Below are 26,192 nucleotides of genomic sequence, written 5' to 3' on the forward strand. Positions count from 1 at the left end.
GTGGGTGGTACCTTGGAACCTTACCCAAATTTTCCCCTGGCAGGTATGCAGTGTTACCACCAGCTGATTACACATCCCATTACCAACCGCTGCTATTCCGTTTTCTAGCCACAAGGGGGCTGCAGTGTCATTTTCCATCTGATGTTAGAAAGATACATTTGGGTGGGGGAAAAAAATAATCACGTGATCCTCATCAAACGGAGCAGGAAGTGCCCACGCCGTGCACCTTCGCCAAAATGGATGAGATGGATAAGCCAAAAACGTGTTCGCGTTATGTTCCCATGAATGTTCACAACGAGGCCAGCAGCGAGGCACAAAGACAACGGGGGCTGTTTGTCAAGAGAGTTTATTCATTTTATGTACAGCATGTCTGTCACCGAGGCGGAGACCGTCCGAGAATACAACAGTAGAATAGAAAATGTATAAGGTGCAAAAAACAAACACTGATGTATGAGTCTGTACTCCCCCGTGCATCCCCCACCCACCCCCTCCCACAGAGCCAAGCTATGTACAGCAGGTTCACATTTACTGACATCAGACGTCTCGCTCAGGCTGAAGCCGCGCTGAGCCGACAGGGAATCGAATTGAACTAAATACTCGTAGATATAACTCCCCATGCACCCCGTCTTAATGCTAACATGCCGACTACTAGCTCACAGACTTGAGGGGTAATCCGTTCAAACGGGTACAGAAAAAGGGACAGAAAATACATACACAAGGCCGAGGAGCGGTTCGGGCGCCAATGTGCAGCGCGGTACTGATTTCGAAACTCCAGCTGTGGCGCACGCCAACGCTACTTCTGTCACCGATCCCAATATAGCACCTTGTTTGCTTGGCAGTATCAACATGGCAGCAAAAGCGCAATCAGTGGAACATAAAGCCATTAAACAAAAAGCAGCATAAAAATGTGACACCATTCTGTGTGTGTGTGTGTGAAGCAGTGTGAGGATCAAAGTCACAGTCTTTGATTTTAGCGGAACACAGCAATTTCTTTCGAGTTTACAGCAAGTGCCTCTATTTTTAGTCAGTGTATTGTCGATGGGCTTGGAATGTGCCTTGGAGACGTTTAAATGTGCACACACATGCACACACAGAGTCAGATCACAGGGCTTACAGTAAACCAGTGGTGTGATTAGAGGATCTGGACCGAGGCTCTTGGAATGAGGGACTAACGTCAGCCACGTCAGTTGAGGTTTCTGAGTTTTTTTTCCAATGACAAGCGCCAAAAATCTAAGGGGGCGGGCCACGCCTCAGCCTGACCTACCCTGCTTTCCAAGGGCTAACACACACCCAGCTAGAGTCCCGCCACAGCCTCGCGGTAGCCATCCATCATCACAGTAAGGGAACATCTGAAGAAGCACAATTATTCCATTAACAGTAACAACAAGGTACTGTAGGTTCAAACAACAACACGCTTTCTTAATTAACCTAGTGGTCAAGTGGTTTTATTTGGGACTACTCTGACCAAACACACACGCTAGCCCCTTAGAAAACTGTTATACTGTTCAACTTTTGAAACTAGCGCAGTGCCCGAAGGGTCTAATTAGTTGGTCTGTGGTATTGCTGCCTGACACTGTGCATCCTTGGGTACTGAGCAATACATTGGCCGCGCGACGAAGCTGCGCCGTGGAATGTCGTAGAACACTTTTTTGCAAGCGTTAAGGGTAGATTTAATCCCCATTTGACCCCTCCAAACAATCAGAGGAGTGAACCTGGTTAGGATCAGACTCATCTGAGGCGCTGCGATACTATCAAACGCGTTTGATATTGAACATTTAGTGAGTGATTGCATTGGTCCGGGCCGACCCACAAGAGCCAACGGGAGAGGCGAGGTTTAGGTGCGATAACATCCAGAGTGACTGTTTGAAAACAACAGTGGCGGGTTCTCAAGTGGTTAGCTTACATGCCATTAGGGTACTCGAGCTACTTTTAGGTATACCGACCGAATTAAAAGCGAAGGTTGGCACTGCGATCGCGATGAGAGTAAATTTACCAATGATCCGTTTTAAGTTCCCATAATTAACATGAAACGACGTGTGCTCCTATTTCACAGGCATACACAACATTTATTAATGTACACAAACTTAGAACAGCTGACTAGTGTACATATTATTTTACAGTTTTATTAGGGGCTGGTTTAAACAGTCAGTTTACAAGTTAATTTTTATGTGTCAAGTATTATGGGCTCTATTCATGTAGGCCTAACAACTAATTTTTGATTATTTTAGTGATACAGCAGGAACAGCTTAATCTAGGTTTACTTCGAGAAGTATTTTATTCATCAGTTAGATGCTACAGAAATAAAACTTAAAGAGACTGAATTAGGCTGTGTGCATTGGTTACTGTAAATGTGACTCAAGATATTATCAAGATATTTCTATGTACACAGTTAAATGCTGTCTTTTCTTAAGGGAAGGGGACACTCTTACAGAGTATTACAGTCTCAGTTTGTGATTTTGAACAAAAAGGTTTATTTTCTGCAACCATACTGCTTTTCAGATGAACATGTCAAAGTGTCTCACAGACTACAGATCAAACTCTCTTTGATTTATAGTGTTTAGTAGACCACATTTGGAATAATTCTGCTTCTTGACACATACCCCCTTGGAGTGAAGCAGCATTGCTACTCAGCCGGTGTGTGTTATGATAGCCGTGACCCTGACGCCTGTTTGTTTTTCTGATGCTGACACCCATGAGTGAGAACCATTAACTGTGTAGCAAATGGGGTACTGTGGAGCGCCACAAATTCTACCCCAAAAAAAAAAAAAAAAAAAAACTTTAAATATTTCAACATAAATAAACAAAGGGAAGCTAGTATTTCCTTTAAACATTTACAAATAAATACTTGGTTTTTGACCTTTTTTTGAACCCCAAACTGTCAATCTGCTGGAACAGATTTGAATAAAAAGAGAAAAAAAAATAAAAATCAAAAGGTGGTTGCTTGATAAAGGAGTACAGCGGACAACACAAGTTGAACAACTTAGTACACTGAGCATGCTCAATAGTAAAAAAGTTTTAAAAAGGTTTTATGTTGTGGTACTGACAGGATACTAAAACCAGCAACGTGTTTTTGGTTCATGTGAATGCTATGCTTGTGTCCGCCTCGACGCGCTTGGACAGCATGAACAGTTTTAAATAAATATATACACAATTTCTTCAATAGAAAAAAAAAAACAGGAAAGGAAAGGAAGAGAAAGTGAGGGGTGAAGTGGTTTATGTGCCGTTCTTCTGCTCCCATTCCTGCGGAAAAAGACACAAAGACACACTTAGTTTGCACGCGCTTACACATTTTGTACGCATTTACATTTGATACCATTGTTGACATTTTATTTGACGGTTCACCAGCAGTGTAACTTTCAAGATTACTGAGTAGTCTTTGTTAATCAAGTGAACTTTTTTTTTTTTTTTTTTGATATACTATTATAATCCCAAATTGGGAAATTCTTTTTTCCACTCACATTACACACAGGTGCGCACACACAAACACACACATGCAGTGTAGAGGAGATGAGCGAAGGGGCAGCCACACATGCTACGGCGCCCAATGAGCAGTGTTAGGGGTCGGTGCCTTGCTCAGGGGCACCTCGGCAATGCCCAGGATGTGAACAAGCACTCTCCAACTGCCGGTCCGCATCATTCTTTCTTGGTCCAGTCGGGACTTGAACCGGCGACCTTCAAGTCCCCAAGCCAAGTCCCTACGGACTGAGCTTTTGCCGCCCCAGAACTTAAATAAGTAGGAGGTGAGAAACTATCCTCAAGCCTGCCAAAATAAAACCTTGTTGTGGTAATGACTGTATGTTGATCTTCCTCTCCTCCACTGCCGAAACCCTGTCCCCAAAAATTGCAAAGGCATTGCTGGCGCTCAGTGTTGTCGTTGTTCATCTATGATGTCCTAAGTCCTTAACTTTGTGTTTCAAGCCATAAACATGCTATCAGGTTAACCATTTCACAGCAAAATGGTGTGGTGTGCCCTGCTGTGTTATCCTTGCAACATACAGTGTGGGAAGATAACTGGCCTGATGTATAAGCAAAACAATTTGCAATGTTATAATGCCTCAGCCTGCTTTCCGAGCTCTGACCTTGGCCTTCCTGAGGACGTGTCCCCGGACTGGCGAGGGCTTCTGGCCGCCCTGCTGCCGGCGGAGCAGCGAGGCGCTGTTGACCGGCAGGGAGCAGGACTCGGTGTCGCTAGTGTCGCAGCTGGAGAAGGGGGAAGACTCCTGGGTCCGTCGCGACATCGCCGGTGACTGCACACACACACACACACACACACACAGAGGTGAGGGAAATTAGTGGCTAATAGTGGCATGCGGTCGGTGGCAAATTTCAAGCCAGCAGTGTTTACGTTTCTGAACCGCGAGACACTATGTTAGTCCAAGGTGTTCTGACCTGGAGTCTAGAGGAGCCGGCTTTCGGTTCGATGGTGAGGCCGAGGGTGACCCCGCCGCTCAGGGCTTTCTTCAGGCTCTCCTTCACCTCCGTCATCTCAAGTTCCAGGTTCACCCGCTCCTCCTCCTTCTTCCTGCAGTCCTCCTCCACCTTCTTAAGTCGCTCCGATAGCGAGGTGTGTGAACGTTTGCCTATAGGAGGAAGAGAGGGGGTTTCACTTTAATAAACTTTTACCTGACAGGATGTTTATTGGAGGGGCTGGGAAGCTTTTTCAACACTTTACCCTCCTACTTCTTTAAATTTCAGACATTTAGTTGAGCAATAAGCACTCCAACACTTGAAGATAGACTTTTCTCCCTCTCTCTCACCAGCAGCAGCTTCCACAGCAGTGCGCAGGTCTCTCCTGTCCTTCTTCAGCTGGGTCAGATGGTTCCTTATCTCCTGCTTCTTCTTCATCAGCTCTTCCTCCTTGGACTGCAGCCGTTTGGCGTCGGCCTCCACGCGGTTCTTGCCGTACTTACACTGCTCTGCGTCTGCGAGACAAAAGATCGGGTGTGAAGTGGACGGATACAAAGATAGTTCAACGATGGATAAAATGGCTACATCGTGCGCCGGTTTCTTTTTCCACTACAAGCGTCCAAATCAGATGAGGACACGCACTTTGCTCTGGATTCGATACAAATCATCGATTACAGGAAGTAGGAGGAATCTGTTTTAGCTTGAAAGTTATTCTTTTTGGAGTGCTGTCACACTCTGAACCTCTTTTAATTAGGAAATGCCACCTAGGTGAAGTTTCTCATCAGGACTGGGAGTCAGCTATTAGCTTATTAAAGGGACAACAATCTGGCTCTCATCAGTCAGTCTTCATTTGTGGAAAACTGTCTATCTCACATCAGACTGGTCGGTTCTAAAAATGATCTGCCTTAAACGGCGACTTCGTAAAGGTGTAATATGACACCCGTCGAATTCAAACTCCAATCAAATAGGGGGCAGCATATTACCAGAGTAACAGATAACTCTATCTGCAGTTGCCTGAGCTAGTTAGCCAAGCTAGCCATGTAGCTAACACTCCTATTAGCTGTTTACTATCATCTCATGAGGTAAAAAGTGGTTTGGGGCTAGCCGGTTAGCACGCCAACTTCAGAGGATATCCCTGTGCCACAATACAAAGACAGCTTTGACACATTCACATTTCTTCACATTCTGTTGATCATTTTAGGTCATTTTCTAAATGTTTAAAATAAAAATCTTACAAATTGCACCTTTAAGGATTTTAAATACATGTTAGTTTTCCATCTAATTTTATGACATAAGTTAAATGAGGAGAGTCACACTTAATGCAAAGTTTCACAGTGAGTCAATGTGATTAAATCAAATAACTTTGTCTGATTAACTTAAAGTAATGCAGATTAACACATATACATGTATGTGATGCTGCACTATCCTTGAAATCTGATAAAAAAAAAAGACTTTCCAGGACAACAAGAACCCGAACCAACACGTGGGAAAAGGAGAGCTAGCCTTTATTCCCAGAGCACCAGTAAGACATGGGCTGCCCAGACACCAACTGAACTCCCAGCCACAGCCTTAAGCAGTTATTAATTACACCAGCACCAGGCTCTCTCTTACTGGAAAATACACTGAGGGTAACCATCCAAAAATCTAGTGTGTGCATGGGAACTTCTGAGGAATCAATCAAACCACCGCTGACATTTTTTTTTTTCAAATTCAATATACTTACGTATTTGACGCTGGAAATATGAGAATAGTGTGGCATACTCTAAATCCGACATGACACATAACTGGCGTGTCCATTCCGACATTTGGAGGAATGACAACCCTCCTCGTTCGCACATTAGGCAAAAAAAACAAAAAACAACCCTATTCTGAACCACAAGGATTAACATAGCCACATTCCGCCCTCCCGACAATCTGGCCTCCCCCTCTGCTATCGCATCTGCTTGAAGTGTTACCCTGATGTTGGCAGGAGGTTCGTAGTCTGGCTGACTTGCGCCATGCAGATCGTCTTGAGGTTATGATAGGTTTTAGGTTTTTGAGTTATTTACTCCCCCCCCTACTTAAACCAACTGTAATTAGGACATCCTGCATTTTCCAAATTGCTGTGGAGTCGAGTTTTGCTAGAAAGCAATAAGTAGTGGTGAGGTCGGGACCGGGGGGCAGACACACTGACTGGAAAAGGCGGTCCACTCCATTCTAATGACATGTCAATTTTGATTTAATGAAAAATATCTTAAAAGTTGACCTTCTAAACCATTTTTACAGCACAAGTATGAGAAGCTCTCCTGATAGTAACACTTCAGTTCACTAATGAAAATAAAGTAAACTTATAACTGTATTTGTTGTTGCTTCTTACCGGAGTTGTTGCGTTTCAGAGAAGCTGTCCCATTTGTCCCATTGACTCCAATCTTCTTGGACTGGTTCTTTGACTCCGCCTTCTGTTTTGATGCCACACCATTGGTCGCCGCTCCCTTCTTTCCCTTCAGCTGATAGGAGAGGAGAACAAGGAGGAGGGAATCTTCTTTTTAATCAATTTTTCAGAAAAATGAATACTGCGCATATGTGACCTGTCTGTCCCAAAAATACAAACCTTGAATGGATGAATACTGTTCAGTTTAAATGACTATAGTTTTGTATTAGAATAAGGAAAACACATTTCTTAAAGAAAAGTATCATTCATTAAGGTTTGATGGCAACAAGCTGAAAACAAAAACCTTGACAAAATACCATGTTACAAAAAGTTGTTATGGCCAAAACAGCAACCTGAAGAATAGTAGTCCAATATTCACTTTCCTTTTAGCTCTGTTTTGGTCTCAACCAACTTCTGAGGAAATATCTGGCTCACGATCTGCTAAATGTGAAAACTGCTCTGCTGTGTTCCTGAGCTGAACTGTGTGCCAATTGGCAAAAAAAAAAACAGCTTCCTGTTTGCCAGCACAGCTGCCAATATACTGTATTCATGTAATGATGTAATTTAAAAAAAAATGTATAATGATTCTTTATGGCAAATTGATTACTAAGGTGCTGTGAAACACATTATTTCATATTTGTATTAATTTGCTTTTGCTTTTATTAGGATGGAACTACACACCATCATGACATCTGTTCCATAATAACAGTGGTGTTTTAATGTCACCACCACTAAGCGTCTCACTACACAACATGTTTTTGATAAATTGATAAATCTACAACTTGTAAAGTTAGAGTTAGAATAATTTCCAAAAAGGGTTGGCCTGCAAAGTAGATGAGTCTCTATGTTCAGTCTGACAACTTCATAGTCTCATTTAGCCACTTGTTAGCAACCGCCATTTTCAAGACAAGTAAGCAGTTTATAATTAAATTGTAAATAGAACAAAAGGGTAAATATCTTAAGCCTGTGGTAGCCTCACACCTTTTTTTCAGGCATGTAACTGAAAATCAATATAAAAACCTTGTAGATTTTGAAACGGGGGAACTGGAGGTGCCAAAAGGCTGACTGATTTCAAGGTTTTAGAACTACAAATGACACGACTCTATTAAACCGTTCACAGTATGACGTTATGAGTAAAAATGATGCAGTGATGATGAAATTAAATATATTCAGTTAATTCTGTATTTTCATACAAATTTTTAAACAGCTGTCATCCATTTGTGGCCATGAAATATTAATAATTGCAATGCCACGATGATAAACTTTTGGTGCCGTATCACCAGACTACAGAGCAGCTTCTTTCCTCAGGCTGTGAAACTCCTCAATTCATCTTCAGCACTCCAATATAAGAAACAGTTTTAATTTTATGACTTATCTAAACTAAATAAGTCTGAATCTGACCTGGTAATAGGCGTTAGAGATAACTTTGATAACTACACAGATATAGTCAGTCCTCTTGTTGATGGACTTGTTTGCTAACGTAGGTCACATAGAGGCAACAGTATTAAAGTGAGACTGTTTCATATCTATACACAAGTTACTTGTGTCACATTTGACCATATACTCATTAGCCTGTGTGAGTATGTGTGAGTGTAACGAGACATGAGGCTGCCGGTTAATTAAAAGGATTCAGTTATAGCAGGAAACTTTATAAAGTCATATTTTCCGAGTGCTTTGGTCCTAAAGTCATTCATTTTAAATAGCCTTCTTAGCCAATTTATCCAAGAGTGCCAGACTAAAAAAAATGACTGATAAGGAGCCCGTCATATCAAATTTGACACTTGGTTATCAGGCTGGCAGTGCCACCTGCAGTCTGCCGCACACCTCATCGGATGAAAGTCTACTCCTTACAGTGGAGCGGCACTTTGTGGTCTCGGAGGCGATGTTAACACCCCTTGGCCACGCCACACAGCGCACACATCAAAGGGGGTGGCGGGGCGGAGGCGGAGCTCCATGCAACACCATGTGGTGACTCGTGTGGTGGTGGAGGCAGGGTGGCACTTAGAGCGGGGCTATAAAATTGTAAATTACACACACAGCTGATGCTCACTGTAAAGGAGAAGGGAAATACACTATGTGGGTCAACCACACACACACACACACACACACACACACGCTCACACAGTCCATAAATATTCTATAGTCATACTGTACATATACTGTACTACACACAGACACAAAAAATAATGTCTTTTCAAATCAAATTGAGATCTAAGGGCGTCGGGAGACTTGGATTAAACTGGACGAGCTGCATGGGGACATTTGTTTTAGTTTTCTTTCTTCTGTTCTTCTTTTCCCCCATCTTCTTCAGCTGTCGCGGAGGATGCTGCGATGCTGTTTAGCAGCCAAGTTCCAGAAATGTTTCGTCGACTACGACACTTCATTCATCTTTCGATCAGCATTGAGCTGAGTAGATACTGCCTGAATTTTCATTGCTGGCCGAATTACTCCTTTATGTCAGCAGTCACTATCAACTCTGAAAAGCTTGATCCACATGCCAAGTGTTTCCAAAGACAAGACAGGGATGATTTCAAGCCCCCGTCATGGTGATAATAGAAATACTAAGAACTACACCAGAGGACCAACAATATTCACAGGCTGACTGGAAGGAGAGGCTGGCTTGTGGGTGGCCAACATCAACACCTTGTCTGGTGAGTCAAGACATGCTTCTTCAGGAATAATAAACAGAATTTCCTCTATCCTTCAGCCAAGCACCTCTTACTTTCACTCGTTCACAGTGCATTTAGATCAAAGATTCACCACTTTAGTGATGGGATGGGAACTCGTCATTTGAGATCTAAGAAATATATGAGTTTCGGGGTTTTTCAAAGAATTTGCGAAAACGCAATAACAAGAATAACATTAGCATTAATAAATGGGCAATTTATAGTTAAGTAAACTAAAGTCTATAACTGTTTAAATTTTAACAATGTAATGTCATTTATCACGTTTCTGTAAGGGTTTACGAACACTGGTTGTGACTTTTTAATTAACAATTGATTCATCAATAGTTTGTAAAGCAAGTCATTGTTCTTTGAGAGATGCCCTTAGTGATATTAGGAAGATAAAAAAGAAATCTGATAACGATATAGCGGTTGATGTACAGACATCGTTATCAAATACTTATGACAAAGATATGTAACAAATAACCTTTATTGTCTAAAACGATACCAGGAACAGTTACTGGGATTTGAATTATTAGTTTTACTCGAAGTAGTTTTTCCTGTATTATAATCGCTAAAAAACAGTTTACATATTGGAACATGTTGGGCAATATATACGCAGACATGGATATATTTGTTAATGTCCGATAATAAAGCCAACAACGTACTTACTACTACTGCTCTACTAAGTGTTACCGAATTTGTCAGCAGAATCAATATGTTGCATGTCAACAATGGATCCAATGTCTTCGTGTTATGTCAAAGGTGTCTCTCATAGTGACGAACCCACAAAGAATTACCACAAACTCAACAGTTCTCTTGACCTCTTTTTTTTAAGCCTCTTTTAGCTCATTGTTTTGGTTTCCTGGCACACAAGCTCCAGCTTTCTGTTTACACTTCATGCCTGACACTGAACAGCAGATAGCTGACTAGCTGGTGCACATAGTGGAGTATTTAGCAGCTAGCGTGTCAGACATTTGCCTCAAGAGTTGGTGTAAAACGGACCAAAACAGATTGAAAAGAGAAAGAATATATGTTATTTGATCATGTGGAGACAAATGATGAATGAAAACGTTGCTCCATAGGCAAATATTACACGTTATAAAGCTTCTAACTCTATGAGGTGACATTCTGTGAAGATTGTATTCAACAGCCTTTTCCGCTTCCCCTACCAGCCTTCAAAAAAGTCACCCAATGCAACTTAAAGCAATTATCTCACCTTTAAAGAGCGTGGAAAAATACATTTGTAGCTTTTTTTCTGCATTTGGGATTAATCTCTAATCAAATTTCTAGACACATTTTTAGACTTTTTTCAAGGAACACAATATTGTTATTGTATATATCTGCTCCGTGTCTGAACAGGCAAACTTTCGCTAACAAGTTAGCCATAACAGCTTTAAAATATCAGATATTGTCTTTTCAGATTCTTCAGCTTGACAAAAAAATGTTGCCGCACATTTGTGGCAGGTTGACTTAGCCTCTAGATTTCATAAACACACATAATTTTTTTGTTTCCCCTGACATCAGTCTCTGCTTTGATATTTTGAATATTAGACTTTTCCCAGTAAGTAAAGGCGGCCTCTGTCTCAGTGTTAATCATTCATTAATTATATTTCATTAATAGCATATCATTAATTCCCAGCAGGTCATATTATTTTAGTGCGTCCATCATTACCAAATCACATGGGCTTAATTTTAAAGTCAGCGATTTAAGAGTCATACAGGGAAATATTCTGACAGAGAGGACATCTGTTTCGACAAACAAAACCAAACTGACATCAGTTTTCTGGGATGAATCAAAACTTAACAACCCCATGTTGAGAAAATGTCATCACAACATCAAGTAAACACACAAAAAGAATTAAAGACTTAGAACAGTGTAAATGTGGAAAGCAGTGAGGGTTAAGGAACGGAGTGTTAGTCACCTGAGCAGTGTCTTTAGTTTTAGTGTCAGCGGCAATGAACTTAGAAGAGACTTTAGAAACAGGGCTTTTGTAGTGCCTGTTAGAGGTGGAGGAAGAAGAAGTGGAAGAAGAGGAAGACTTGAGAGGATAGCGAGTGGCCAGCTTGGGTGACGGCATGTTCTCATAGAGGTCAGTGTTCTCATAGTGCGTCTCCTGTTTCAGCTGGCGCCCCCCTGTGCTGGGAGTGGAGTACTGCGCCTCTGGGTCCTTCGGTAAGACCCAGCAAGCATGCAAGCAGGCAGAGAGGAGAGGAGAGGAGAGGAGAGGCGAGGAGAGGAGACAGGAAACAGGAGAGGAGAGGTTATACTACATTGCCATAGCAAGGGTTATTGTGACATAATCTAAAGGTGCTACATGCGGCATTTTAACATATATTAAATATTAGTAGTCATAATAATCATAATCCAGTTTATTTCAACCTGTCAACCTGTGACCCTATGGGTATATATCAAATATATCTTTTCAAAAGGTGCAATATGTAAGAACCGTCCACCCACTGAATTCATACTCAAAGCAAATAGGGGTCAGCATATAATCAGATTTACTGCTAACCTGTGCTTCACTGTAGCTGCTTTCACACGTGCGTCTGCTGAATATCTGACCGAGATTGGCTTCCAAACTATTTGTGATATCACAATTCATGCTTTGAACGTCCTCCTCTTAAAAATCAGTTTTTCAGAGATCGTAGATAAAGAATTTACACTTTGAAAAAATCCCCACAGTTTTGACCGGAGGGGGACTTGTTATGATATTGCAAGGTATTTTTTCAATAACTGTAATTAAATAAATTCAACTAGTTTGATCAGTTTCATACAGTCAGTCTGGTGGAAATCACTGGATGTTTTTGAGGAGCGTTCAGAGACAGAGCTGCGACTCTGTTCTGTTATTTAACACAACTTTCTCTTTCAGTAAATCTGATCATGATGTGCTGTTAAAGTCACACATGTAGCACCTTCAAAAGCAGTTAGCAAAAAGAGCAATGATCAAAGTGGAGTTCATCCATAAAAAGAGAGAAACAACTACAAGTGTGTCGCCGCAGGTGTGTCCTTACTATTCCGTTGATGGGCACGTCATCATAGTGTAGAGCCATTCCAGTGGGACAGGCGTAGCCGTTGACTGGGTTGTCCAGGTATGGGTTGGGAGAGACAGCGCGCTTACTGGTGAAACTATGAGGATAGAAAAATCAGGATTATCATAAAGAATCCAAGTACTATTATAACTTTAGAGATTCACGTACTTGGAGAAGTTTGCTTAAAATAAAGATTCAGTCATTTTCTACTCACAAAACAAATACATCACATGGCTGTAGTCATCTTGCTTTTTTCTTTTTTACAATTCAAAACGAGAATGCTGCAACGCTGATTTGCTGTGAAGCTCCAGAAATATTTTTTGGAATACGAAAAATTCCCCTGACTTTACATCGGCATAAAGGAGAGCAGGTGAAGACTGTGTTATGATTTTTGGGTGAACCTGTCCTTTAAACTGACCAATCAGTCAACTACGAACGCTACATGGATCACAACAGCAGTAATTTTCAAGACTTTGGTAACAATTAAGCCTGAATATTCATAGTTTCGGCATCTAACACTGAAAAATAGGCCACGCATAAAACCAAATTGGACTCGATAAGGTTCTGAAACATTTTAATGCTAAACAGAACAGAAATTACTTGTCGAGTTTGCGTAATCGCTAGCAAAGATGTGCGTCCCTCACCAGAAGGACTGCTTGGCCAGCTGGATGACATTGGCAGTGGTCTCGACGTCGATGTAGTCGTAATGCAGCGTGGCCGGGTCAGTGGTGGAGCCAGTCTCAGCCAATAAAACCCCCAACCAGCGACCCATCACCTCAGAAGATGAGGCCTGGAGGAAAAAAGGAAAGAGTTATATGAAGTCCATCAGCTTGTTCATGTTTTGTTCACGTCAGCTGCACTGTGTATTGATAAAATGTAGAAGGTGAGACACCCATTGCATTGCATCTCCTTGCAACTTTCTGTTAAAGCTTTCTTGAAAGATTCCAGGACATTTTCTAATCATTAGCTATTAGCGTGAATATAATTTCTTCAAATTAAGAGCACTTCCAGCTTCTTGTAGGAATTGGCTACGTTTGTGCATGTTGCCAATCCATCAAAGGCTTAGTAATGATATGGTTTTACATGGAAAAAGAATTGGGAGCAAATGACTTGCGGAGGATAGCGTGCAGACTTGTGTGAGGAAATAGAATCAAAACCAACAACATGGGGCAAATGGAGGAAGTTCATATACACCAACAACATCAAACAACTCAGACACAAGTCAGTGTTGGGTGGAGGAGATGTTTTACCACATGAGAGGAAAAGGAGGAAAACATGACAAGCAGTGTTTTCCTCTTCTGGTGTGACTGAGCTTTAACATGTTTACTCTGGCACTTCATTTAATGGTTAATAGGAGAGTTTTATTAGCTGACTTTAACAAGAAATACAAATATCCTCGTGTACAGAATCAAATACAGCATTTGAAGGCACAGCTCACCTCCAGGACAGCGACCTCCTGGCCGTTGCGAAGCAGGCGGAAAGCGAAGGGGTGTTTGTTGTCGAGGCCGGGGCTGACCTCGCAGCCTCGGAGGGGCAGCGAGGCAATGTGGCTCTTCAGGTCGTCCCGGTCCTTGTGGAGGAGCAGCTGGTTGTCTTTCAGGCGGCACCAGCGCTCCCGCCAGCGGTTGTTGGACAACACGTTCAGGTAGCCTGTTGATCAAAGCAAAAGCGGTCAGGAAATGAAAGTTATAAAAAGGCTGAACTGACTTTTAATTTACAGGTTTACGCAATAGCTGTTTTTCTGGCTCCACCTTTAAGAGACTGGAAAAATAAAAAAAGGAGGGTTGCATTTTCAGGAAAATTATGCATGCACATATTAGGAGTGATGACATCAGCCGGTGCTTTGACTGTCTTCTTTAGCCCCCTTTTTTTCTTTTAAACGTGGTGTTTGTTAAGCTCTGCTGTAAAACAGACACTCTTCTTCTTTTGTCATCTCCGACTGAGTAGCATCTCAAGGTGTGTTTGATGCCTTGAGCAGTCAATGCTTATGTCATTTCGAACCCACAGTGACATACAATTGCTGTTATCACCGTTAACTACCACAAACCAGGAATGAATGAACCAGGTTCTCGAAAGTAAAGACCTGATGATATTAAAAGGCAAATTTAAACTAAGTGTGCAACACCCTGACAAACTTATCAACAGCAAATATGTTAATAGGCTAATATTTGTTCAAAGGCAACTTTTAACACAACAAGTTTGTGCACTGTGGAGCCCTGGCAAGTACAAAAACACAAATTTCATGTATTGATAAATTTTAGCAGGGATTAATGAGTTCAAGACAATCACCGTACACAAACAGTACAGTCCAAATATCTAAAACACACAATTAGTGTTCTTTTTTTATTGTTGTGAACGTTTCCACGTGGCTTGGAAGCAAATATTCTGAGGCTCGGTGCAGGTCCACAACCTTCTGTTGTCTTTTTTGTTGCGTTCACCCACCAAGAATTCTTTTGAAGAGACGCTGTTCAAAAGTTTGCACCATTATCCTCCTTTATACAATTCACCGCGCCGAGACTTTGATGAGTCCAAAAACACAGCTTTTGGAAAGAGATTACAGAGGCGCTGGTATTTACTCCTTTCTTTTGACTCATTAAGAACGTGTACACAAACTTTCACCTTCAGATCTGGTTGGATGACATTGTGTGGATACTGAGAGAGTCTTTGTCTTACCGCACGTGGGTACGTCTTCTTCTGCTGACGAGGTCTGCTCATCTGTCGATGGCTTCTTCTTACCCAGCCCGATGATTTTAGTGATCTTCTTCCCTGCTCCCTTCCCCACCGTCCCCGTCTTCTGCTCTGATTTTGCGTTCTTCTTTCCTTTTCCTAAGAGAGAGAGAGAGACGGTGACTGCAAATCTAATTCATGACTTTAAATAAAGAAGAAGTCACTGTGTAAGTTGGACTCCTGCAGGCTTAATGTGATCTTCTTTATCTACGGGAACATGGGAAATAACTTAAGAGATGTTTTGTCGATTCAAAAACAGAGAAAGGAAGAGACGGCGCAATCTTAGACTCTACTGTAAACAGCCATGAGTTCAGAATCAGTCGCACTGGGTTTAATCAGACCCTTGTGGGTTCAAAAGCTCTTTGTTGGTGAATTAGTCTCAGTTTGAAATCCCCGCAACCCCACTGGTCTGGAGTGGACCGATTTCAGCTGGCCTAGTTTCTATCCAAAGGGAGAAAGCGAGAGAGAGAGAGAGCGAGAGAGAGAGAGAGAGAGAGAGAGAGAGAGAGAGAGAGAGAGAGAGAGGGAGAGAGGAATGACTGTGCACATTCTGCTGGAAGTGGAATAAGCCAGGTCTTAAGAGGCTCTGTCTGAGTCCCCACGTTGTTCTGTCTGTCTAAATGAGGAAAATAGCTTCTGCTTGGCCCCGCTTGTTTACATGCTGCGGTCTGTGGTGCATTTAAATGAATGTGTATGAGAGAGAATCAAAGCGGGATAAAATGCAAGAAAGGAGGAGAGGAGAAAAGATGACAAACACACGGCGTGACAGGACAAAAAAAACGTTTGACTTTTCTCAGCTGCCACATATCGAGGCGAGAGACAGCGGAGAGGAGCTGGGGGAGGAAAAATAAAGAATTCCCCTTCACTGATGTCATCATGGCGAGACAACTAACGCGGAGAGTCTGGAGTAATTCCAGACACACACACGGCGTGATATACTGAACATAATCACCAGACACACAGTGCTGGCAATGATGTTGTTGAAAGCTAATGAATAGTGGTCCAAACTGATACGGTGACAGGAACTCTTTATTTTCAACTGTTTTTGGCACTGACGAGCTTCTGTTTCAAAGATTTTTTCCGCATTGCTGTTTTTCCCTCACCGGATATGATGTGACAACTACCACGGCGACCGGCTTAATTAAATAGGAAGCTGTCTGCACACAGTTTTTTCTGTCGCATGGTTTTCCCGTAATGCGTCAAGTACACAAACACAGGTGGAAAGCAGACGCACAAATGTGAAAGCGATTCGAAAGCTTTTAAAAGAAGGAGGAATTATTATTATTTTTCCCTTCAGGAGACGATGAGGAGGAAAAATCCGATCAGGTAAATTTGATCCCAGTAAATCAGCTCTTTTTGTTACCAGACGTGGAAAGAATGTGGCTGATTAAGCTAAAAAAAAAAAAAAAAAAAAAAAAAAAGGGTTTCAGGACTAAATGAGAGAATGACTGAAGCACAAGGAGGTGATGTAAGACCAAGAGCTCAGCGTGGAGTTTATAACATTAATTTCACCAATAAATCTATTGTTTTTATTAGATGACAAAATAATTAAGTAGCTGAGGTGTCTAATTTGGAAAGCAAAAAGTGATTCGAAAATTGGCTCCCATAGGAAAAGTTACAAGTATATCAGACTCCGCTGGGATGTGGCTGAGAGTGTTCTGATTTAGATTTATGCCATGTGACAGATGTGAAGTCAGGCCAATCAGTGCAAGAGATTAGAAAACTCACGGAGGGGTCTGAGATAGAGCTAAGCCAATATACAACCACGGATCTGAACAAAAGTCTGTGTGAAATCTGCCAAAAAATCCATGTCTGAGGACGCTCGTGCCAAATGCTGCCAGAACTTTCGACATTGGATTAACAGTGTTCAAAATGTGTAGCTGAATCAGAAAATGTACCGCTGTGAATCAATAGTGAAAGTCACATTTGGTGTCACAGTTGTCTACTCAGCTAGTGGAGCTTTTTTAATTTCTTCCCCCATCCGGGACGCTGGCAGAGCGAGAACGGCGACTGCTACACACTGAATGATGGTTCCATACATTCCCAAGATGGAAAATGCCAGAAAGGTTAAGGCCTGCCTCCCAAGAGGAGTAATCAAGCATTTTATATGACTGCAGAAAGCTCATCTGGGAGATGATTGCTGAACCCATTTCTACATACCCCATGATTTCACAGCAATGAGCGCATAAACACGACTTGCACAATCAAGTCCATGAATCATGGCTCTGTGCTGACTCCAGAAAAAAAAACTAACTGGATTGAAGATTTGAAGTTAACGGCTGATGGGAAATCTGTTTCCAAAAAAATGTACCGATCTTAGAGAGGAAAAAAAAAACAAAAGTGTTAAATTTTAGTTGACAATCCAAATAACTGAGCTGACAAGTAAAATGAAGTGTCTCTCCCAGAGGGATTTTTGCCTGCTGAGCAAACAAACGGTAAATAATCAGGGACTATTCCATCCGTATCTCTTTGTTTTGGCATCTAGTTCAGCAGGGGAAGACCATCCCCATGTAAAAGCCATTTTAAACAAATACAAATGCTCATTCTTCTCGCTTCAGGCATTATTAATAAAGGCTGACCTATTCAGAGCTTGCAGAGATTCCCCTCTGAATCATGAAACGGATTAATTGGGGAAAACACAGGGCAGACAAGCTGAGAACAATTCTTTATTGATTTCAAGAAACAACAATATTCATAATGCCCTACCCCTCATTAAATTTAACTATTACTTTAGGGCTACAATTACTGGTTAAAACACCGTACTGAGTGATGTCAGAGTTTTATGACTGAGATTTCACTCTATTAAAACAAATTATATTATATATTAAACACCTAACCATTCACAGATGTTGAAACATCACACAAATTTCACAGAACAATCTAAACTCAAGTCTCACTTAAGCTATGTCCGGAGCTTTTAAGTGTATTATACAACCTTCATCATTCAGTTATTTGATGATTTGTCTTGAAGGTGGATTTGACGATATGCCAAGTATCTGTTATGATTTTATTCACAGTACAATAAACAAAGCCTGCGTGAAACAGCTGAAAGCAGCTGAAGTTAGTAAGTAGACCTCCAGTTGGATTGCTTTGCTGACCAGAAGGCTCCACTAAATGTTCTTGTTATGTGTTCATATAGGCCCCAATGGGGCTTGATGTAGGTTGATCGTGAGTCCAGCTTTTGGCTTGAGTGGCAAACTGTCTTTTGTTGGCAGGGCTACATTGAACCTGCACTTTGTAGACGGCCCCACTAGAGTTCCCTAGTGTGGGTTAAAAATTACCCCTTTGTTTGGTTCTTGATATGGCTGCTTATAGGATGCTAAAATAGGGCCCATTATTCAGACCACAGTGGTGCCACAAATGAGCTTGACAGCTGGTAAAGCTCTGATTTAGTTAGAATAAAAAAGAATACTCATATCAAAACGTGGGTGAGCTAAAGTGTTGCCTGTTCCTGGTTTATTTGATATGTTATGGTGGCAGTTGATTTTGTCAAACAGGAAACAGGAAGTGTTTTTGAGGAGATTTCAAAATATTGAGATGTATAGCGCGTATCACGATATAAGCTAAAAATACTGCGGTATTGTTTAAAGAAGCGTTGTGCAGGCCTTCCACATCATTACATTTTAAACATGTGTGTTCAGTCAGAGATTAAGAGATTACATATTATCAGTCTGTTTCTTTGAGGGTATTATTTTAAGTGTGAGGGTTAACAGAACCGTCACTCAAATATAATGTGGTGGTTACCATCTGCTGTTTCGCACCTCTGTAGTTTTTGCACTCGTTTTGTCTTATAAAAACTTTTCTGGTAGCACAAGAGGCAGCCTTAATTACATTAGGCAGAATGCCTCTGTGGGAAACTTTATTTATATGGCACCTGTCTTTACAGATTTACAAAATGCTATACAAAACAAATAAAAAAAAAATCTTTTGATTCCAGTTGACCAAAAATCACAATTTCCTATGCAATAGAGAGGATTTTCCCATGAATCTGCTTCCAGGCATTTTTTTGTTTATTCTAAAACCTGAAAAAAAACCCTCATTAATTTCAATGTAAATGATTGATTGCTGTTAGCAACAGATTTCTTGCTGCTGTGGACTCTTACCTTGGTCCTTGCAGTCGCTGTGTCCGTTCTCATGAGGCGCCTCACCATCAGAGCTCGGCCTGTCACATGATGCCTTCTGGCCAGGCAGGAGGACATACAAAAAGGAAGAAAAAGGATGCTCAGGAAGGTACATGTGAACAAAACTGTACTTTCCTTAAAAAAGGAATGTTGACAAAGACATTAATGCACAAACACAGCTGTCTTATTGCATTGTACAATGTAAAAAAAAACCCTACAGAGCATCTGCAACATGTTATAGATGAATAATTACGCTGAGCTTGTGTCTGCTGTGCCAAGCTGGGAGCGGTTTGTCATTAAAAGAGCCTCTGATGTAGCTCATTTTCCACCACTACACACACACATGGATATATATACAAGCACACACATATGCACTGGGTTCAGTAAAATGCAGCGTTAACTGCGATTATACCTGCTTTTCCCAAATGAAACCAGTAAGTGAGTGTGTTCACTTCAGCGGCCATGCTACCTTCATTGCCAAATTGAATTAAGTGTGGCAAAAAACATTTACTACCCAGTGTGATTGTTTCTGAATATGCCAAGAAGAGAGGCCCTTATAGATCGGAGGTATATTTGCAACTGTTTGCCCATTGCAGCAAGGTCAGCCGAGGACAATTAGGTCCAATCAAGCCATCCCCGGCATATGAGGGAGACAAACCTCTATTGCCTCTATTCACACAAATTAACAATACTTTACTCGTAAGGAGTAATGCTGAACTGAGGTGGCTCAGGAGCACGTTCAGCCACAGACCCATCTAGCCACGTGCCACAAAGTGCTTGGGGGGGGGGCTTGTTCATATCATTAGCCATCAGACACCTCAGCACCCAGTGCCCCCCAGCCCACTAAACACTCATATCATATCATATCATCAGTACGAGTGTCCACTCTCTACTTTCATCTCAGGAGTGTTCTGCACATTGCACGTGTACATGAACATTGCACAGGAATAAGCACACAGATCCATCTAGTGTATATAGCATTTCTATTCTACTGTCCTTAATCCATTTACTTGAGCATGTTTTTATTTTCTTCTATTCTATATTTCTCTTACTTGTATTGTTTGCACACTGTTTGTACCGTGTTGCTGCGATGAAATTTGAATTTCTCCTACGGTCGATCAATAAAGGTACATCTTATCGTATCTCAAAGTCCAAAATTGGGTAGGGATATGAAACTAGCATCACATCCGCTTATCAAATCTATTCTTTTTAATCACTTATTGGATCTATTTTGGGTTTTGCTTCAACATTTGTGAGTTGAGGTATGATTAAAACTGCACTAAGTTGTATTTTCATATTAACAATTGATCAATTTAATGAGAAAGATGTCACTCGTTAGTGATAAACCCAACAAGAAATATCACCAGCTCAGTTGTTCCAACTCTTCCAACTGCAACTCTTTTGCGCATTTTGGTGTCTTTCAGCTCATTATTTTGGTTTTAAGCCCACTATACGCTATTTGCCAGAAGTCAGCAGGCAGACAAAGACAGTGATTAGCTGGTAAACATAGTTGAGCATTTAGCAGTTAAAGAGACAGATGTTTCTCAAGTCAGTGGAGGCCGAAAACAGAGCTAAGAGAGAGTGAATATCGGACTTACATTTATGATGGTGAAACACCCACTTCGCCATTCTCTGCATCTGAGCAATCAACTAAATGTTCTGTATCTGCACTTGGAATGGACGGGGCTTAAACCAGAAGATATGGTGCTTAAAAAGGAAGTGGGTGGGGTTGACCAACAGTTGATTCGGGATAACAATTATTGACAGAATAGCGTCAGAACTGAGCTTTATATCAATGTTTTTGATCACAAGATAAGTTTTTACAGGAAAATATTTTAAATAAATTCTATTAATTAAATTATTTTCAATGAACTTCAGTCAGCTATCCAATGAGGATTTTCTTGCAGCACAATTAGGGATTGACACATTTTACTCAGATGATACTAATTAAAAGGGTGCAGACCGAATAAGTAAATCAACAGGTGTAGCCTAATTACTTGAATTATTGCTCCAAAAAAAAAGTTTTGATTGCTACCTTTTTAGCTTATAAGCCTAAAATATCTATTTAATCAACATTTTGGGAGAAAAACTATTGCGATTCCATCTGAGTTGCATGTGTTCACTGTTTACCTTTTCCAGTTCGTTTTTGTGCACTGGTGATCCAGATCCGGCTCCATCGAAGTCTACACTCCCATTAACACACACCTCTCTCATCACCTGGAAAAAACATCAGGAAATAAAGCATTAGCTAATGAGGCTGCAGTTCACATTAAACAAAGGGAAAGTCCACACTAACACACCTCCCGACCACCGCCAAGGGGGTGCAATCCATACCGTGCCATGTCGGACTGGGCTGGTGGAATGTTAGGTCCTAACCGTGATCATAACACATGGGCGGATCCCTTTTTAAAAAATATGTCCTCACACCATTGCCACATAATTGAACAGCTCATTCCTTTAGCCGAGAAAGCATGCCTAGGGTAATGTGGGCCACATGTACGGTGAACTCCCTCCTTTCTCATATCCCATCATGCTACTGAAAGGCAGCCAAGGGATCATAAGGCAATACAGCCCATGCAGTGGAGAAACTACAGGGGGTAGAGAGCGTGCATGCATGTGTGGTAGGAGTTGGTGTAGAGGTGGGGTTGTCTGCTACACACATTAGACACCACACAGTTTTACTACGTCCATGGAATCATTATGTAATAAGGTCCAGTAGGAGTGAATGAGATCTGCAGGGCTCTGGACGGGACGCCAGTTTGCATTACCGTGACCTTGTTGGACTTCAGACCTGGCAACCCACCCTCAGATCTTGCAATCCTAGACTTGTGGTGGTGACAGGGGTGTGTGTAGATGAGCGATGGGCAGTTGAAAATGAGAATTCATCTCGAACCACTGTGTGCGCAGGATAATGCCCTCTGACTGCACCCCCCACCCCCACGTCTTCTCCACAAGCATTCTGAACCATCTCTGGACGTGCAGAACTCCTCAGGTCATTGGTTTTGGCTTGGAGGGAGCATAATTGGGTTTTGCGGGGGAAATGACAGACTGTGGCTCCATGGGTTTGGCTCAATAGCAGCTCAGAGGCCGCAGAGTGGGGCAGACAGCAACATAATGTCTATCTTCCAATGGTGAGCATTGTTGCCAGACTGGGGTGTTACGTTGGTCTGACGATGCACTACAAATCAAACTTAGGTAGTGGTAGTGTGCGGTAGCTTTGGGTGATGAAAATTTACAATAAAGGAATAGGCTGGTGACTGACAAGTTGCTACTGGATGCTTCAGTCTTTGAAGTGGTCTTTATACATACTCACATCCCTGGACCGCAAATTTCTCATCTTGCATGCTATAAATGAACTTGAATCCTACTTACACTGATTGGTTTTTTTTTGTACCATATCAAATGTAAGTGAAAATTTGAAAGCTTACGTATTAGGTTACAGCAAATCTGTGTAGTTTAAAAAGCATTTTATGCCTTTATTCACTTATGGTTGGCAAAACATAAAAAAATTCTGATTCACTTAGAACTGCTCTCACGTGACAGCATGTAACAGGGCTTGTTCCCTGAAGGTCACCATCATTTTCATGGAAATGATCAAAATTCAGGCTCCATGCTCTATGCTCAAACCATTTGCCTTTGGCTGCACTCCCCACACCACTGATGCATGAAAGCTGAGGGTCCTTTTGAAATTATTGTAATTTTGTCTTTATTTGTTCCATTCCTCGTGAATTTTGGGCACATGTTTATGTGGTTTGTGCAGCAGAATGCTAAAGAATAGTTGCACTATTTATTATTATTTTCAAAGGAAAATCAAACTGATGGTTTCATGTCTTTAGCTATTGTCTTTCTTTGGGGGATGAATGGGTATTGTTGGATTTTTATTATTCTATTTTGGGGCATTTTATTCCTTTATTAGTTAGCCAACAGTCCAGATGAGGATGATGAAAATTAAGGGGGGACTGAAATGGGGAATGCCGTGTAAAAAATTGTCCTCAGCCAGATGCAAATCTGAAATGTACTTCTAAGGCATCAGGGTGTCCTGTCCAATGAAATTTACAATGATTCCAATGCCTTTTAAAAGACATTTTGCAATTGAGGGAGAGTCACGAACAGACAGTGACCCAAGCCAATCATGTCCCCCCACCCAAAAAAAATGGAAAAATCCATTAACCTGAATAATCAGGCTTCCACAGTGCTTGGTTACATGGTGATGTCTCTCAGGGTTGCTGTCTAAGTAATGGAAAATCTGCAGAGTCTCCTTTTATACATTTTCAATTGGACAGGGGATCAATATGTGTGACTCTATTGTTAAAAGGTAAATGTTAAAGTTAAAAATGATTTGAAGAGGGAACACAGATTTAGTCACAACTGATCTGGTGTTTGTCATCGACTTATTTTATCATTTAATTCTTAGGTGTCATTGTTTGATTTTAGTGTATTATTTGTGATGTGTATGCGTTCATGTTTGCTGAGCTGCATGTATTTTCTTGCTGAGTTTTTGTGTATTTCGAAGACCCATCAAGGGAAAGGCACTGCAAATTGGCTTAGGCTTTAAATGCTGTGGTATATGGCATTGATTATTGACATATACATTAATCAACATATACATAGAATAATCCATGACATTAAACCACTTACAGGTGACATGAATAGTACTGATCATCGTTGTAAGTAAATGTTCTACAGTTAAACTTTGGGTCCTGGCATTCATGTGGTTGCCAAAAAATAAACAAATTGAAGGGACTAATCCAATCGTCATACTGGTGTCATTTAATGCATCAAAGGGTTAATTTTAACATTAAAACAGTGATATACGGGAGATTTCTAAATATTGAGTATATTGGGTGTCGCTATATAGCCTAAAAATACTGCAATATTATATATAGGCCATATGCCATATTGCAGTTTCCATGAGGGGGAGTATTTTGTGTGCAACAGAGTCTGGGTCGGTGATTCATTTCTAGTGGCATCCACATAAATGTCAGGACCGAATATTACCAACAGTCATGAGATAAATAGATTTTATTACATCACCTATCAGTGGTTTTAATGTTGTGGCTGACTGGTGTGCCTGCCCATATAACAATGAACATTAAATATATAAATATGATATTGGTGACATAGACAGGAAGGCCATGCACTGTTTAACCGTTTATAGCAATAATGCACCAGCGGTTTGACTGTAAAGGTAGCGTTTGAAAGCACACTTAAAGCAGATAAGCCGTGAATACAGTACACTTACAACTTACTTTCGCCAAAGTTAGTGCAGAAACCCAACAAAAGAAGAGTTAGAGAAAAGTTAGGGACAAGATATCACATTAGTGAGAGAAAATCAGGCCATTCTGTAGCAGGAGCCAAAAGGGGGGTGAGGCAAAAGAAGACAGAAAGGGGACAAAGGGGGAGAAATACATTTATTTAAAAAAAAAAAAGGGACTGGAAAGGTTTAGGAGAATGAAGTAAGGACACAATATGGACATGTGTGTTCCATAAACACATCGTTAGCAGGCAACGTCTGGGAGAATCATTACTGTAACTAGCAGAGTTTGGAAACCCACGGGTACTCCTTGCTTTCACTTTAGCATTTCTTCTTCTTGTGCTTTTATTACTTTCTTTCTCCTTCTTAGTCCTCTTCGTTCCTCATCTCACATCGCTTCCTCTTCTTTTCATTTTCTTGCCCGCTTCTTTCTGTCCCTCATCTCCATTTGCTAAATATGATTTTATATGCCTACACTTTTGTCAGTAGGACACACTTCTGGCCGGCTGGTTCAACAAGGGTGGGAAATGTCGTAAGAAATCTTTATTTCCATTATACAAATCGGTAATTTCAAATGCAAAAATTTAAGTTTTATGCCTTTGGGTTAAAGACGGGTTCCAGAGAGGTGGACAAAAATAGGAAAGCTGGAGAAAAAGAGGTCAAGAAACCAAAGACAAAGTGGGGGGGAATAATGAATAAATGAGTGACTGCTAAATACCCAGTGGTCCTAGCAACACAATATCAAAACACAGACACAAAGACAGGCTAATCTTTCTGGCTGGACGCCGCTTCTACACACCCTGAGGCTGGAGAGAGCACAGATCAGGCAAGGGAGTCGAACCCTGCTGCTAATGACGTGAATACAGCACATGGACTTAAAATCCAGTTTTTGTGGAGAAGGGTGTGAACGCAGAACCACCGCCAACTGGATGCGATGACTGCTGATTGCAGCCACAGCGTTATCAGTTCAATATGTTTCCAAAACTTAGGCACCTGACTAAATATGCAGAGAGAAACAGTCTCTCCAAGCAGCAATTAGTGCGGTCGTTACCAAAGTTTGGGTGTTGCAGAGATTTGTGTATTTTCACAGGTCTGGCTGCGACCGCCTGCAGATACCTCAGCCCCAACGAGGTTACCTGCCTCGGGAAACAATAAACAACGATTAATTGCCTCACAGACGGGTAATTGAATCAAGAAGAAACACACGAAAACTGTTTTGATCTTTGTTTCCTGACAGCAATAAACATGCAATAGTTGAGGCTTCAAGAAAAAGAAACACTGCAAATAATAAGAACTGGTGTTTCCATCAATGGTCAGCCGGGCAAACTTGCTCCACTCTCAACAAGACCTTCGGTGAGTAATGAAAAGAACAAGTCCAAAAGCCTTTTGGTAAAACCGTAGCAAAGGGGAATTTAATTGGCAAGGCAAAAATGATTACAAAATTACCATCACACAAACGGACATGGAGGGATCTTAAAATAGTGCACAATGTGTTGTCAAGCACAAATAAGGGGTTTCCAGGAGATTCTCATGAGAGGAAAGGAAACCAGAGGTGAGGAGGTTTCTTTCAAATCCAA

The 26,192-nt window shown here is 41.3% G+C and overlaps 1 protein-coding gene across 6 annotated transcripts in view; it reads right to left on the bottom strand.

Annotated features, from left to right (window-relative positions):
• Nucleotides 1-329: 329 nt before the first annotated feature.
• afap1 (actin filament associated protein 1) overlaps nucleotides 330-26,192 on the bottom strand; it is a 91,928-nt gene continuing 66,065 nt past the window's right edge. For 3 of the 6 annotated variants that reach the window (XM_030431362.1, XM_030431363.1, XM_030431360.1), the window contains exons 7-18: nucleotides 21,492-21,578; nucleotides 19,344-19,419; nucleotides 15,187-15,339; nucleotides 13,952-14,163; nucleotides 13,158-13,303; nucleotides 12,496-12,610; nucleotides 11,406-11,651; nucleotides 6,764-6,893; nucleotides 4,758-4,922; nucleotides 4,390-4,580; nucleotides 4,080-4,247; nucleotides 330-3,240 (exon numbers count right to left, since the gene is read on the bottom strand). In XM_030431362.1, the coding sequence (XP_030287222.1) occupies nucleotides 3,214-3,240; nucleotides 4,080-4,247; nucleotides 4,390-4,580; nucleotides 4,758-4,922; nucleotides 6,764-6,893; nucleotides 11,406-11,651; nucleotides 12,496-12,610; nucleotides 13,158-13,303; nucleotides 13,952-14,163; nucleotides 15,187-15,339; nucleotides 19,344-19,419; nucleotides 21,492-21,578 (1,716 nt within the window). In that variant the 3' untranslated portion in view covers nucleotides 330-3,213. The remainder of the gene's footprint in view (nucleotides 3,241-4,079; nucleotides 4,248-4,389; nucleotides 4,581-4,757; nucleotides 4,923-6,763; nucleotides 6,894-11,405; nucleotides 11,652-12,495; nucleotides 12,611-13,157; nucleotides 13,304-13,951; nucleotides 14,164-15,186; nucleotides 15,340-19,343; nucleotides 19,420-21,491; nucleotides 21,579-26,192) is intronic. The other 3 variants (XM_030431361.1, XM_030431365.1, XM_030431364.1) reach the window with 3 other exon arrangements.

This window comes from Sparus aurata, chromosome 10 (assembly GCF_900880675.1).
Source record: "Sparus aurata chromosome 10, fSpaAur1.1, whole genome shotgun sequence".
Classification (NCBI taxonomy): Eukaryota; Metazoa; Chordata; class Actinopteri; order Spariformes; family Sparidae; genus Sparus; species Sparus aurata.